This window comes from Cimex lectularius, unplaced genomic scaffold (assembly GCF_000648675.2).
Source record: "Cimex lectularius strain Harlan isolate CLEC.00 unplaced genomic scaffold, Clec_2.1 scaffold324, whole genome shotgun sequence".
NCBI classification, from domain to species: domain Eukaryota; kingdom Metazoa; phylum Arthropoda; class Insecta; order Hemiptera; family Cimicidae; genus Cimex; species Cimex lectularius.
The window spans coordinates 84860-100070 of NW_019392925.1; the positions used below are offsets into that span (position 1 = coordinate 84860).

General features: G+C 32.9%; 1 protein-coding gene across 3 annotated transcripts in view; it reads right to left on the reverse strand.

Annotated features, from left to right (window-relative positions):
• The window catches only part of LOC106665653, a 44623-nt gene that overhangs the window by 28599 nt on the left and 813 nt on the right, over nt 1–15211 (reverse strand). The window contains exon 2 of one of the 3 annotated variants that reach the window (XM_014392238.2): nt 5827–5976. The exons of the other annotated variants lie outside the window; for them this stretch is intronic. Coding sequence (XP_014247724.1) covers nt 5842–5976 — 135 coding nt within the window. The 3' untranslated portion in view covers nt 5827–5841. Of the gene's footprint in view, nt 1–5826; nt 5977–15211 lie in introns of those variants that run through there. 3 annotated transcript variants of the gene reach the window in all.

Here is a 15211-nt window from a genome sequence, read left to right on the forward strand (position 1 = left end):
AGGAATAATAATTCCTTTTTCAAAAAATATATTATATTTATTTATAAACTTGTCACATTACATTGTTTAAGACAGTTAATACTTTGTAATTTAGTTCACTTTTAATTTTTTTTAACAATTTTAACAATTCGTTGCAATAACTAATTATTGATTTTTTGACCTAAAAATTACATAAAAATGTAATTGTCACAGTCGTTATTTATTTATTTATTTTTTATCAATATATTTGTCGAATAATAAAAATACGTTGCAATAATAATTTTTTTATCTCTCCAAAAAATATGCTACTTATTTCCAAAATTTTCATTATTTTTTTTATTTTTTTTTAGAATGTTTATGAACATATTTTTTGAAAAATAACAAGTTGCAATAATAATTTGTTTTTCTATTCCTTCAAACAAAAAATGTATATCATATACAAACTTGTCACTTAACAAAACTTGTCAAATTACTTTGTTTAGAAAAGTACTACTCTGAATTTATTTCACTTTTTACATAAGCGTCCCCTTCTTTATTAAAAAATCCCAAATTTTAACAATACGTTGCAGTAACTAATGATTAATTTTTTGAGCTAAAAAGTACATAAAAAATATATAATCGTATGTATTTTCAAAATTACAAATTTCTAAAGTTACTGTCCTGTAATTTCCCAACCTGTGTTTACTCGAGGTATTAACAACTCATTTTAAAATGAATTTGTGCATGATCATTGATTGTTTTTTGGATTAACAAGATTTAATATAAAACAGGTAGTTGTTCTTTTATCCATTTCTTCGGTTCCAACATGGTCGCTTATCAATTGACCCCCTTTGTACTTTAATCACTTAAGGAAGAATAATGATATTCGCCCTCATTTTTCACTTTTTCAACTGTCTTTATGTTGAAACTAAACGAGTTAATTTGTTTAAAAAGTCCTTACTTCATGGTTGTTTTGCTTGATTTGTGTATGTGGCTTGTAAATATTTCAGTAGGCAAAAAATAGTTTTCTGATTCAAAGTCCAATGCAACCACCAAGGAAAAAAATGTAGCTGTTTCAATGTCACAGATAAATGAAACGACTTCTTCCCTTTGTTATTTAATCTTCTTTTATAAATAAGCTCATGTTAATTGCTTCCTTCTATCGTGAAAAACGGGGAAATTAAACTGAAATCAAGGTGGCGTTCCATGATTTGAAAATTAAAAATCCTGCTATCATACATAATGGTGTAATCCGATATTTTCCCTGGATTTTATTAATTAACACGCAATAGCCTGATTTTTCTTGTGCAATGAGATTAGCTCGAGAGGAAACGCACAAACACACGGCTATCCGATATACGGATTAACTCGCAAGATAAACATCACATTTACAATTCTTTATTCAATTGTTCAAATAAATATTTTGGCTGATTCCCAACTAAAAATTCAATGGAAATCTCCAACACCTCTTGTTCAATTAATTGATTTTGCGCTGATCAAATAATTGCCCATATGCAAAATGGAAATAATGCAGTATTGTGCAATACGACTGCATCCATTGCAAATTAGATGTAAATTTTCAACAAATGACGTGCATGGATGAGCAACGACTTGTTCTTTATCGAGTTACACATTGATTTGTCTGAATGAGAGTTGTTTCTGCTGACTGCATTGCTGTCACTGCAATTATTGACAGTAAAGCAAAATTCCTTTCCACTGTGTACGGGGTGAACAATGAATATTTCTTTACTATAATAAAAACAATTTTTTTTAAATAACTCTACACTCACTCATTCTCTCTCTCTCTCTCTCACACTCTCTCTCACACTCTCTCTCTCACACACACCTCACTCTCTCTCACACACACTCTCTCTCTCTCTCACACACACCTCACTCTCTCTCACACACTCTCTCTCACTCTCNTTCTCTCTCTCACACTCACTCTCTCTCTCTCACACACACACACCCCTCACTCTCTCTCTCTCTCTCTCTCTCTCTCTCTCTCTCTCGCACACTCTCTCTCTCACACACACACCTCACTCTCTCTCTCACACACACTCTCTCTCTATCTCTCTCACACTCACACTCACACACACACACACCTCACTCTCTCTCTCACACACTCTCTCTCTATCTCTCTCTCACACTCACACTCACTCACACACACACACACACACACACACACACACACACACCTCACTCTCTCTCTCACACTCTCTCTCTCTCTCTCTCTCTCTCTCTCTCTCTCTCTCTTTCTCTCTTTCTCTCTTATTTTTTCGTCTGTCTATCAGCCGAACGAATGAAATGCTTGAATAATGTTTGTCACCGACACATTTTCAACTATATACAACGTATAAAGAATTTACCCGGATTCCATCCATCTGATGATATCATTCGCGAAACCTTATCATTACAAGGTAATACGGAAGCCGAGTAATTCAATCGAGCCCAGCACTTGGGCCAACATCCCTTTCCTTCTTAAAAACCGGATTCCACCAGTTAAATGCTCAATTGTCGACATGTTCTGCATTTATCCATCCTTCGTAGTGCCAATTTCCTGGAAAAGTTAGTTATAATAAAACAGCCTTATGTTCGTCATTATTTGTATTTGGGCCGTTGTTTACTACGGATTACAAGAACAGTACGGGACCATATCAGCAGTACTCGTTAAAGGTAAACAAACACATTCTCTCACACAGTGACCAAACCGACCAGGATACAGGAACAATTGACTTGAAACTGCAATTTTCATCAACCGTAAGCGTTTCTGTTTGATTTAAACTTCGTCCTTACAATTGATAATAAATTACCCGATTAAATAACAACAAACATATATTATAAACGACGTTAATGAGAAAACTTATAATAATTTTTAAAAAATAAAGCTAAGAATAAGAAACATTCAGCCAACATAGACGAGAGTTTCATTAAATGTATTATATAATAAATTAACTTTTTGTTTGTAATTTTATTAATTGTATAAGTTTAAAGTTTACCTACGAACAGTTTCATTGTTTACGAACAAACTTTAGAACCATTTGCGAAGCAAGATTATACAACCAACTGAACATGAAATTAATCATTCGTTGAAAAATTGTTGGACCTTTTGTTAATTCATATCACAAAATTATTTTTCCCCATTTCTTCGTCATGAATGTCCAACCGTGGCTGATTTCTATTGTTTCACGAGTGAATAACCGATACGATAACCTCAATAATTCAGGTACAAACAAAAGACACCGGAAGTGGCTCATTTTCGCGAGTGCTAAGATATAATAAACGAAACAGATATTTCAGTATTATATTATACAATTAATATAGAGATAAATGGGGGAGGACAAACGTCCGAATGACAGAGAGACAGAGCAAATAGATATTAAATTATTAATGGACCACACACACACGCGCGCGCGCACACACACGCGCACACACACACACACACACACACACACACACACACACACACACACACACACACACACACACACATGAAACAGAGATTCAGACAATTGATAAGAGAAATAAACTGGGAAATGAGAGACAGTTGGAGAAGGAAAGTTTGAGTGAGAGAGAGATGGAGTAGAGAGAGTGAGGAGAGATAGATATGTGGAGAAGGAGAATTGGAGAGAGATGAAGAAAGAGAGAGAGTGAGAGAGATATACAGGGTGTTCGGCCACTCGTGTTACAAACTTTGCCAGTAGATTCTACATTCAAAATGGAAACGAAAAGTCCTAATTAACTGTGGTGCGAATCTAAAAAGTTATATATAATATACTTGTATAAATTCACTTTTCCACATCCTAAATGTATTTGTTAAATGTAAACAATGTTTATAAATTTCAGGCTCTGAAGATGATCTCAATAAAGATCGAAATGTTGGCACGATAAAGAAAATGTTTTTCTGAAACCTACATCACACCAGACCGCATCTCACGATATCTGAACAATTATCGATTACCGGTCACTAATCTCTACACATTTAGGAGTTATTTCACTTTTTCTGATTTTTTAAGATTTCACGACAATGCTTCAAATAAACAATGATAATTCAAAACGAAAAGGTTTTGGGCAAATCCGTTGAGACCATTGAAAAGTACGTTAAATTTCCAATAATATATGGTCAATACTAAACTTGTAATCCTTCGTGATTTAGTAGCGTTTTAGCAGCGATTACTGAAAAATATTTTTTTCAAAGGTGAAAAACTTACTGTGGTGATTCTAAACTACTATTTTCAAACCCACAGACCCGCAAATTTCAGAAAACGTACTCCACCTAAAATCCTTTTGAATGGTGCAATTGCTTTTTTAATTACTTTTTTCAAAGATTAAGAAATTGATGAAGGAAAAGAAAAACCGTGGTTGAAGGATTGGTAAGGTGGAAAGATTAATAATATTAAAAAATAAACAACTTAAACAAATTTTGAATTAATTAATTTTATTTTTTTTAATTTGGGTTCGAAGCCGAAATAATGCAAGTGTTTATGATTTACCAACACGACTGCAACTTTGATCAAAGGATTTTTGTATTATTATTCTCCGGAATAAAAGTTTTATGGTTCAAAACGTTTTTATTTATCTATGTGATATCTTGTTAACCCTACGGCTACTTTTTCTAATGAAGAATATGCTCATATACATCTTATGTACAGGTTTTAATTTGCGTCAAAATTACATTGAGGAAGGTGGAGAGCATTTCACATTAAAGTTAAAAAAAAGTGTAATAAATTAATTCAAAATTTCCTTAAGTTGTTTATTTTTATTATTATTAATCTTTCTACCTTACCAATCCTTCAATCACGTTTTTTTCTTTTCAAAAATGTATTGCACCTCTAAAAAGGATATTATGGAGTACGTTTTCTGAAATTTTCTGGACTCTAGGTTTGAAAATAGTAGTAGAATCACCATAGTAAGTTTTTTCAACTTTGAAAAAAAAATTATTTTTCTAAGTTCTCGCTACTAAAACGCTAAAAAACTTGTTAGTTTTGAAGTTATCATTGTTTATTTGAAGCAATTTCGTGTAATCTTTCAAAATCAAAAAAGTGAAATAACTCCTAAACTATTGAGATTCGCACCATAGTTAATTAGGACTTTTTGGTTCCATTTTGAAGGTAGAATCTACTGGCAAAGCGAGTAGCTGAACACCCTGTATCTGTGAAGAGAGTTTGAGAGAGATATGATAATTGCTTTCTTTTCAAATACTTTCACTAAAAAATAAAAAGTGCTTCAGTTACTTATCTAAATCAATTAACTTGATTCTTAGCCGTTTAGCTTAGCACTCGCAAGGAGGAAGCGTTAAACGAGCCTGTTGGCAAACCCATAAACCTTATGGGTAATGATAAACGATACCAGCCTCTCTCACTCATTTCCTCTGATCCTTTGGCGTAGAATTACATCCTGTGCTTAGCTTTGATTCTCCGCATACAGGTCAGAGCAAACTTGCCACTTGGCAAAAATCGTTCGATATTATTTACCCGTATTCTAATTTAATATTACATAGAATCCTTTTAGAAGAAATGCCGATTGGACGCATTTAAAAATATCAGATTTTGCTGAAAGGTTTAACTTCTAGTTTGCAAGATAATAATTATCAAACATTTTTTCATTTATTCTAAGATAATATAAAAAAATGGTTTAATGCCTTGTACCTAAGTGTTGTTCATACATCTGGTCAATTCATGAATTCTTAACAGTAGACAGTTCATAAACAGTGCTTAAAAAGTAAAAATTGACTATTATTTTTAAATGATTAAACTTAAATTAACTCATACAACTTATATATTATTTGATATATACATCAACAATGAATAATGATTTTCATCAGGCCATGCCTAGACAACTTAGGCGATTTTACTGTGAACTCTATGTCACACCACTTTCACTTTATCACATTTTGCAAACATTTAACAAGGACACGGTCGACAGACTTACACACAGACCAATCACTGAAGAATTGTGAAACGCGTTAAGTCGGACAGACAAATCATAGAGACCTGCCAGACCAGGATGATCAGATGCAACCTAGAATGTAAAATTTCCAATTTCTATTACTATTTTCAATTAGACTTCAATAATTGGAATTATTTAAATTAATAGATTTATTGTTTTATAGGTAAATTATTTGACTGAAAAAATGAACATAATTGTTTTATTATTTTAGAGCATTTGGAACCAATTTTTTGGTGTAGTGCTTACAAAAATTATCAGGCTTTATCATTTTATGCATATTTGGTACACAGTTAAACCTTAAAACGTAGAATAGAATCAAGCACTAAAGATAGTAAACTAATTTCTTTTCAAATCTATAAAAAAAAATTGTTGAACTATATTTGTATTTATTAAAATTAAATATAACAACATCACAAGTTTTTATATAAATAAAAGTAAATAAATCAATTCTTATAAAATGATAAAGTAGTAAAAGCCATCCCGCCAACATATTCTGGTCCTCCGGGCCGGATTCAGCTGATATTAGTTTATATACATTACTGTTCACACTACGTTTAATCAATTCCTCTAAAATATTTAGGAATGTGTGGTGATTAGTGACCGTTAGTCGATATTTATTTAGAAATCGTGAGATGCGGTCTGGTGTGATGTAGGTTTCAGAAAAACATTTTCTTTATCGTGCCAACGTTTCGATCTTTATTGAGATCAACTTCAGGGCCTGGGATTTACAAACATTGTTTACATTTAACAAAAATCCAACGTATATAAACATAAAACAGCAAAATCTCACTGGCACTCTCAACACGCACGCAAGAATGGCACAATTACACAGAAGACGAACACTTTGAGCCCTGAAGATGATCTCAATAAAGATCGAAACGTTGGCACAATAAGAAAATGGTTTTCTGAAACCTACATCACACCAGACCGCATCTCACGATTTCTGAATAATTAAAATATCTAGTTTCTTATGTAGTCTTATTTTTATTTTTCCTTCCAATTTTTCATTGGCAACCATATTTGTGTAATTAAAATTAAGCATAACAACCCACTCCCGCCGACACTCCTGGTCCTCCGGGCCGGTTTCATCCGGAATTATTTTACTTTAGATTACTGCTCAAGACCTTTAATTAACTCTTAAAAAATAGTAACTTGTTGCTTCTGCAGTATTATTTTTCTTTTTATTCAACTTCCTTTCTGTTTTCTATCAGTGATAATTATTGTTATTGTGTAGGTTCTTTAAGTTGAATATAAAAAGTGTGGTTTTCGTATCCTGCCGTACATTAACTACAATCTACTCCTTATAAATTTAATTTTATAACACCTACACCATAATAAAATATAAACACCTATTAACTTGCAACATTTTTCCGTTTATATGTCGTAGTTACCTATTTTGTCGATTAATTATAGAAATGACACCTAAAAAAGTAACTTTAGAAGAAGTTTGATTTAAAAAATTTCGAAGCACAAATGAATAACCTTTACATTTATAAGAATATCCTACATATGTATTAGGTATGAATAAATATTATAATATTTTATGCGAGTAAATAGAGTATTTTTGTATTAGTAGAACTTCACCGATTGGCACACAGGTAGTTGAAACTTAGCTAAATTATGTATGCCATAAACAGCGAATAAAGAAATATAATACTTTATTTTCAAGAATTTTAAAATTTTAAAGTTAAAGTAACAATAAAAGTTCCGGATAAATTGTTAAATATTCACCAATAAGAAGTTATGAAACAATGATCATGACGTAGGAAATAACACCATCGATTTTTTTTCTGTTTATATATTTTTTTATAATATTAATATAACATTTTGGCACTAGAAATGTAAGAAAGTTAATTCATTTTCTATTGATTAATTAATTATATATTTTGAACAGGCGAGGATTACTATACAATGTGCAACTATAGTTTTATTCAAACGTGGGCAATTACTTTAGTAAGTAGGTAGTTACTGTTTGAAGATTAAATAACAGTTAACATAAATTATTAATTCATTTAGTTTTAGTGGTCAATTGACCTAGTTACATCTGTCAATTAATTATTCTTTCCATGTAAGGTCTTGGTTGAGATAAAATTGTCAGTGTCACGAGCAGGATTCGAACCCACGACCTTCGGCTAAATACGCCGCTATTCTACCACTTGGTCATTGGTCACCATAGCTCAAGTGGTAGAGTAGCGGCGTATTTAGCCGAAGGTCGTGGGTTCGAATCCCGCTCGTGACACTGACATTTTTATCTCAACCAAGACCTTACATGGAAAGAATAATTAATATATATTTTTTTTTTTTAATTTGCCTCTTTTGAGAAGACGAATATGTAAAAGATTCCTTTTACGTTAATCCAAAGAGTAAAAATAAATCAATATCAAAATTAGATGGAATGATGGTGCAGTAAGCTCTTGTTATTAAGTGATGGTGTTAAATATAGAACGCGGTGCTTAGCGGACGGACTTTATCGCCAAGGTCGTAGCAAGGAGAAAAAGAGCCCGTCTTACTACGTAGGCACGCTATCCGTATCGAACGGCAAATCAATGGCTCCCTGGTATCCAACATTCAAAAATAGTCATTCCTGAACTTCGCCATGTGATGTAACTCAGCGGGAAATATCATTAAACGAGAAGGAAAGACGGATTTAGAGAAACGCTTTGCTTTTCCGTCGCATGCCCATCACCACTGACCTACCCATAACCTGTTCATGTTTTATTTAGCCACCGAGGCGCAAAAATATTGTTCCGACATCTGTTCACGAAAAGCCCTAAAAATATGGTTCTTTTTTGACAACATGATATAATTTCTAGTTAGCTATGTCGTATAAATGTATGTAAGTTCTAGTACTTACATACTTAAAAACATCTGTATTATGTCCACGCACTTAAACTGAATAAAAGGAATCCCTTGTCATAAATATTTACTCATTATGTAATTAAAAATATTGCTCAATTTAAGATAAAAAATTCTCTTTTTACGCACTTCTTATTCGAAAATATTTAATGTACTGAATTAATCACACAATTAACATGGTTCAAAGGATAAGTTTAAAAGCAGGTTCACTACGATAAATTGATATCAATAAGTATGAGTTTTTTTTCTCTTTGAACTAGTTTGATTTATTTTGATCACATTTGTCTTCAATCTTTTATGCAGCCATAGAATTAATAAAGCTTGTAAAGCGTAGAGTTAAAGCCTTTGTTGATTATTTTTTGCCTAATATGTAATTAATAATCGTTAACAGTTGAAAAATTTAAAAAAATGAAAAATTAAATCAATGCGCGCGAAGATTACTTGACCTGAAGATTAGCCACACATAAAAGTATGATAAAAAGACTATATCCTAAAAAAATACCAAATAATATTAATCTATTTATGTTTAGTGATCATAATTGACTATATTAATTATTTCGATTAATTATTCTTTTTATTTAAGGTCTTGGTTGAAATTAAAGATTAGCCAAAGGTCGTGGGTTCGAATCCCGTTTGTGACACTTTTTAATCTCAACCAAGACCTTACATAAAAAAATAATTAATTGAAATCCCTAATAATGTAATAAGGTCCAATTCGTTAACATTGTTAAAGGCATAAGATTAAGAGTAGATCCACTTGCATAATTTTATATCAATAAGTTTCCGATTAAATAAATTGGCTACAATAATTTTAAACTGAAATATGCAATCTTCTTAATAAATGCACTGACAGAATTAATTAATATTTAAAAATACCTTGAGGATTCTTGTAGTTATTGATGAAAAATTAGCCCATTCAAACTATTTCTGCCGCTTACATTCTTTAAAAAAAAAACTTATGTAGATTAAGAAATAACATACATTTAGTAAACTTGCTTAATTATATAATTAACTTTAATTTCGTTAACATAGTTAAGCATTTCTGATGAGATTAGGACATGTGGATAAATTGACATCAAAAAGTCTAAGCTTTCTTCTCAAAGTCATTTCTTTTGTTATGACCAAAATTAATTACTATTTTACACAAGCTTGCCATTTTTAGTCTTTAATTAGCATATGCTTAATCACAAATTAGTTCAATACATGTAAACATCACTAAATTTTCAGTAGAGATTAGTGACCGTTAATCAATAGTTATTCAGATATCGTGAGATGCGGTCGGGTGTGATGTAGGTTTCAGAAAAACTTTTTCTTTATCGTGCCAACGTTTCGATCTTTTATTGAGATCATCTTCAGGGCTCAAAGTGTTTGTCTTCTGTGTAATTGTGCCATCCTTGCGTGTCGTGTTGAGAGTGCCAGTGAGTCTCACGGCGCTCATCACTGTAAGGTAAAGGTCCTGGGTTCGAATCCAGCGGCCCTGCATTCGAACCCGACATACTTACAAATGGCCTTTTTTTTCAAAACACCGGCACCGAGGGTATGTACATATAACCTCTGCTGTTGCGAACCCTCGTTAAAAAAAAAGTTTAAATAGCTATAATTCAAGCATTTTTCATTACGAAAGAAAATTGTTTTAAAAAAAGTCACAATATATAAATAAAACACCCTTTATTAGGTTGCTAAAATAATAATAAATTTATCTAACGTTTATCAGTGCAGCCTTGGCCCATTTGAGCAATCGTGAGACATTTTATTTAACAATTTACACAAAATTAGGACGGCCATCTAGTTTTATCTCTTTCAGGGCAAACCAATAAGTGAAAATAAGTGAAAAGTAATGAAAATGAAAGACAATTTTCTCATATGTTCTCTAAAACGACTGGTTCCGCTGTGATTAAATAAGTATGGATTTTCTGTGCCAGTAGGACGTTTTTAAGTATTTTTTACACACGAAGAAAGCAGAGCAAATCCCCTTTTCACTTCCAACGGAGCGTCAAGCCCATAGGGAAACTATTACTGTCATTGGCCGTATTTCGTTTAGTTCCTTTCATCAAAACGAGCCCAAAAAAAGCTAAAGTAATAAAATTATCAGCCTTATTAAAGTTTTTTGAGTGAGTTTTTAACAGACTGTTCCGCAGATTTCATTATAAATTGCTAACAAAAATTTATTTCTGAATGTTAAAAACTAACAAAAATTATATTAAGTTACATAGAATCAAAGACAATTAAAATTGAATCAAAAGTTACATCTAAATACATAATTTATAAATTATACTGTTTACGTTAAGTATATTCATATTTAGATTCGCGTCAGTGGGGGACTTAACTGTTCACGAAAAAAATTAAATGATTATTTTTTAATGGTATTTTACAGTCTGCGGTGGTTCATCCATATGTTATTGTCATCGTATCGTTTTTCTATTTTAAACCAAATTCGATAAACTGAAAGTGATGTGACAGCATTGTCTTTGTTGCTTCTTGGTATTTTCTGATCAATGTCGGTATTATATTCCTTGTTGACGTAAGGCCACATTGGGCAGTACGTTTTCTTGTATTGCCTCACCCTGCTTACAACCCTGGCCAACCAATGAAGTTAAACGTCATAAGCATCCGATCAAACTACAAGGATAGGCAGGCATAAAAAGGAGAAACGACCAAGATTTATTGTAGAATCATTTCAAATTTTTAATTTAATATTATGATTTTAATTTGTGAATTTCTTTTTGAATTCAGTTTTCTCATTTTTAATGTGCTGTGCTTGTAAATCTTAAACTTTTCCTATATACCTAATATTAACAAAATGCTTGCATAAAAACAGTGCTGATACACACCTCCTCCGCTCAATAACATTTTGCAAACGTATAAAAAGGATACGATTGAAAGAATAACACACTGACCAACCATTGAAATAGTGAAACATATCTGACAGACTAAAATGAAGCTAAACGGCCTACATGTCATCATACAAAACCAGCGAGACTAGGCACCAGGTTGATCGTTCACGAACTACAACCTCTTACATAAATCCATTAAAAAAATACCGTATGATTGAAATAATCAATTAGAAGTGGTTTTCCAATCCATCCAATATTTGATAAAATTAGCATCAATAAACAGTTTATGGTCGTCGGTGGCCGCAACGGTTAAGGCGTTGACACGGCGCTCATCACTGTAAGGTAAAGGTCCCGGGTTCGAATTTCATTGGCCTGCAGTGGAACCTGACATACAAATGGGCTTTTCTTCAAAAACTCCGACACCCCTAGGTGAAAAAATTACTTCTTTGCATCATTTTGTTATAATTTTAGCCAAAAAAAATCCATTTTTAACTTCCATGACATTTGTTATTATTCCATGCTTGTCATGATTGTTTGATGAAATTCCCTTCCCTTTCACTTTTCGAAACATGCAAAATTATTTTGTAAAAGGTGCAATGGCCCATCTAAAATAGGCGAATCGAACGTTCGACAACAAGCGGGCGATTGTGTGTTAATAATTTATTAATGTGTTCCTAGGCACGGATCAATCGATTAAATATTTCAGTTGATAAACCTACCTGCTTACGGCCGTGTTGCAAACTTTTCAGAAATGGCAAAATTGCGCGGAACAGTCTACATCACTATGACCGTCGTTGTTTCTATTTGAATAGAAATAATTCTACTAAAAATAATAATAAATTCTAATAAATTTTATAGTAATAATTCTTCTCAATAATGAAGATGATGCTTTATAATAAAACGAACAACTTAAAGCAGAATAAAATTACTACGATTTTATTATACAAAATAACAATGTCAAAAGCTGTGGTTCTTTGATAAATATTATTTAAATAATAAATAATAATAAAAATTATATTATTGAATATCCTAAGCCATTCGAAAATTGGTATTTTTGTGGTAAAAATTAACTCGTTTATCAAACCAATCGCATGCCGTGAATTATGTTTGTGAGAACCCGTCATTGAACGAAAATCATTTAAAATTTAAATAGTAAAATAGTAGTATGACGCTTGAAACGTCAAGGATGAAATAATAAATTAAAATTAACAGAAATTAAAATCAGATAAAATGAGACAGACAGTGTGTAAAATATGAACAACCTTTTTTTTATGTTTCTTCGGAGTCGATGCACCACCTTTTGCTGTGATAGGTTGAGCATTACAAGATAACCACTCAGACATAGCTAGTTACCATAAAATGATGGAGCACCTGCACGTGGCCCTTTCTTGTACTATTTCTTGTAGTGTCATGCCAAGCACATTCTTTATCTCATTCTCAATTTCATTACACATCTTATTACATCATTACATATATCTCATATGAACATGACAGAAAAATATAACTATAATGGCCATTAAATGTTTTAATTGTACTATTATTGTGAATAAACCAGCGAGGGTAGACTGACCCATGTCGAATGATCAAGGGTTGATCAGTTCAGCGTTCACCGACTCTCAGACCAACAGCCACCACCAACTATTACTAAACTTATTGATATTAAAATCCACACAATATAAAAGTAAACTTTAAACTTGTAAAATAATAAAAACACAACAACAGTACGAAGACAACGTGTTCACATCCGAGTGACGATCTAGTCGAGAGACCAACCACTGGAGATGGAAAATGCGTCCGACTAAACCAGCTCGATGAGGCAGACCTGCACGATCGGGAAACGGCCAAACTAATAGGACACCACCGTGTAGATTTCAACTAAATATCTCCCAATTCATTTTGAGAGAATTTGTGTTTTAAAAATTAATTTTACCGCACGCAAACGTGTTTTTTTGTGTAAAGTAACAACGCTGGGCCCCGATGCAGAAATATCCATCCTTGTTTTAATGATTTGTGAATATTGTATTCGTTTTTGGTAGTTTTGCCGTTTCCGATCACCTGAATACTGTGTTAGTCATCATTAGTTTACCTTGTCAAAATGTAACACATAGATACAACACTGATGGCGAAATGACACCGTCTGACAGAACAGACTAACCAGAATGCGCAGACCCTCGCGATCGTAAACGGCCAACGAGCGCATCGTAAACGGAGATGGAGAATGCGTCTGACAGACTAAACCAGCTCGAAGAGGCAGACCAGCACGATCGGGAAACGGCCAAACTAATAGGACACCACCGCGTAAATTTCAACAAAATATCTTCCAATTTATTTTCATCACACAGTTTTTAACCATTACTGTGGTTTAAATATCTCACAGGCGATTACTTTCTGATCTGATGTCAAGATTCTTCCTTGTTTTAATATATTTTTTTCTTGTTGAATTGGTACTTATTTTTAGCTGGTCACACAACAACCAGCTGACCAACGTTGAAGTTGGCGAAAATCGCCTGACAGACTAAACCAACGAGAATGGACACGGTCGGAGACGTCAAAATTACTGGTTGAATTCGCATGTCGAGGCGTAACATGATGCAGGAATATTCATCCTAGTTTAAATTAATTACATTTTTCTTAGGGAATTGGTAATTGTTTATGTAGTTTTGCAATTCACTTTCCATCTTTTCTGGCTTGGTTTGTTATAAAATAACACCCAGACTAACTGCTTAAGTTAGCAAAATGCATCGAACAGACCAAACCAGCGAAAATAGACGTCGAAACTCAGGTTTCAAACTACTAGTGTTTCATCTCCCTCGGCAAACTATCCCTCAGTTTATTCTTCCAAACTACAGGAACTTCAAACTACCTGTGGTTCATCACACTGCAGATCTTAACAAAAATCTCACAATTTATTTTTCACTGTTTTATGTGGGGGTTGGGTTTCAGATGCAGGAAGATTATCTGAAGTTTGAGTAAAATAGATATTTCTCAGAACAATTCGTACTTATGTATGGTAGCTTTCCGTCGACGACCATTTATCTTTAAAAATAACAGCCATACCAACCACTGAAGTTCATATGCGTTCTGAAACGCACCTAACAGATCAAACCAGCGAAAAAACGCTGACCTGCATGATCTGAGATGGCAAATGCACAGGAACGTTAAACTACGTGTCATTCAACCACCCGCAGAATGCAACAAAATATCTCACAATTAGGTTTACTCGTATTTATGTATGGTAGTTTTCCGTCGTCGACCAATTATCTTTAAAAATAATATCCACTCCAACTACTAAAGTTCATATGTGTTCTGAAACGCGCCAGATAGACTAAACCAGCGAAAACGGCCAACCTGCATGATCAGAGACGGCGAAACTACAGGAACTTCAAACTACGTGTCGTCCAACTACCCTCAGAATTCAACAAAATTTCTCACAATTTATTTTTTCCAGTTTTATATCGCATAAACGGTCTTGGCGTCTTCATTTTTATTTATTTATTTTTTTTTTTCATTAAGAAGATTTCTCTCTAGTTTAAGTAAAATCAATTTGTCTTTAGGAATTCGTTTTTAAGTTTAGTAGTGTCCAGACGCCGATCATTTATAACAATAACATTCAGACC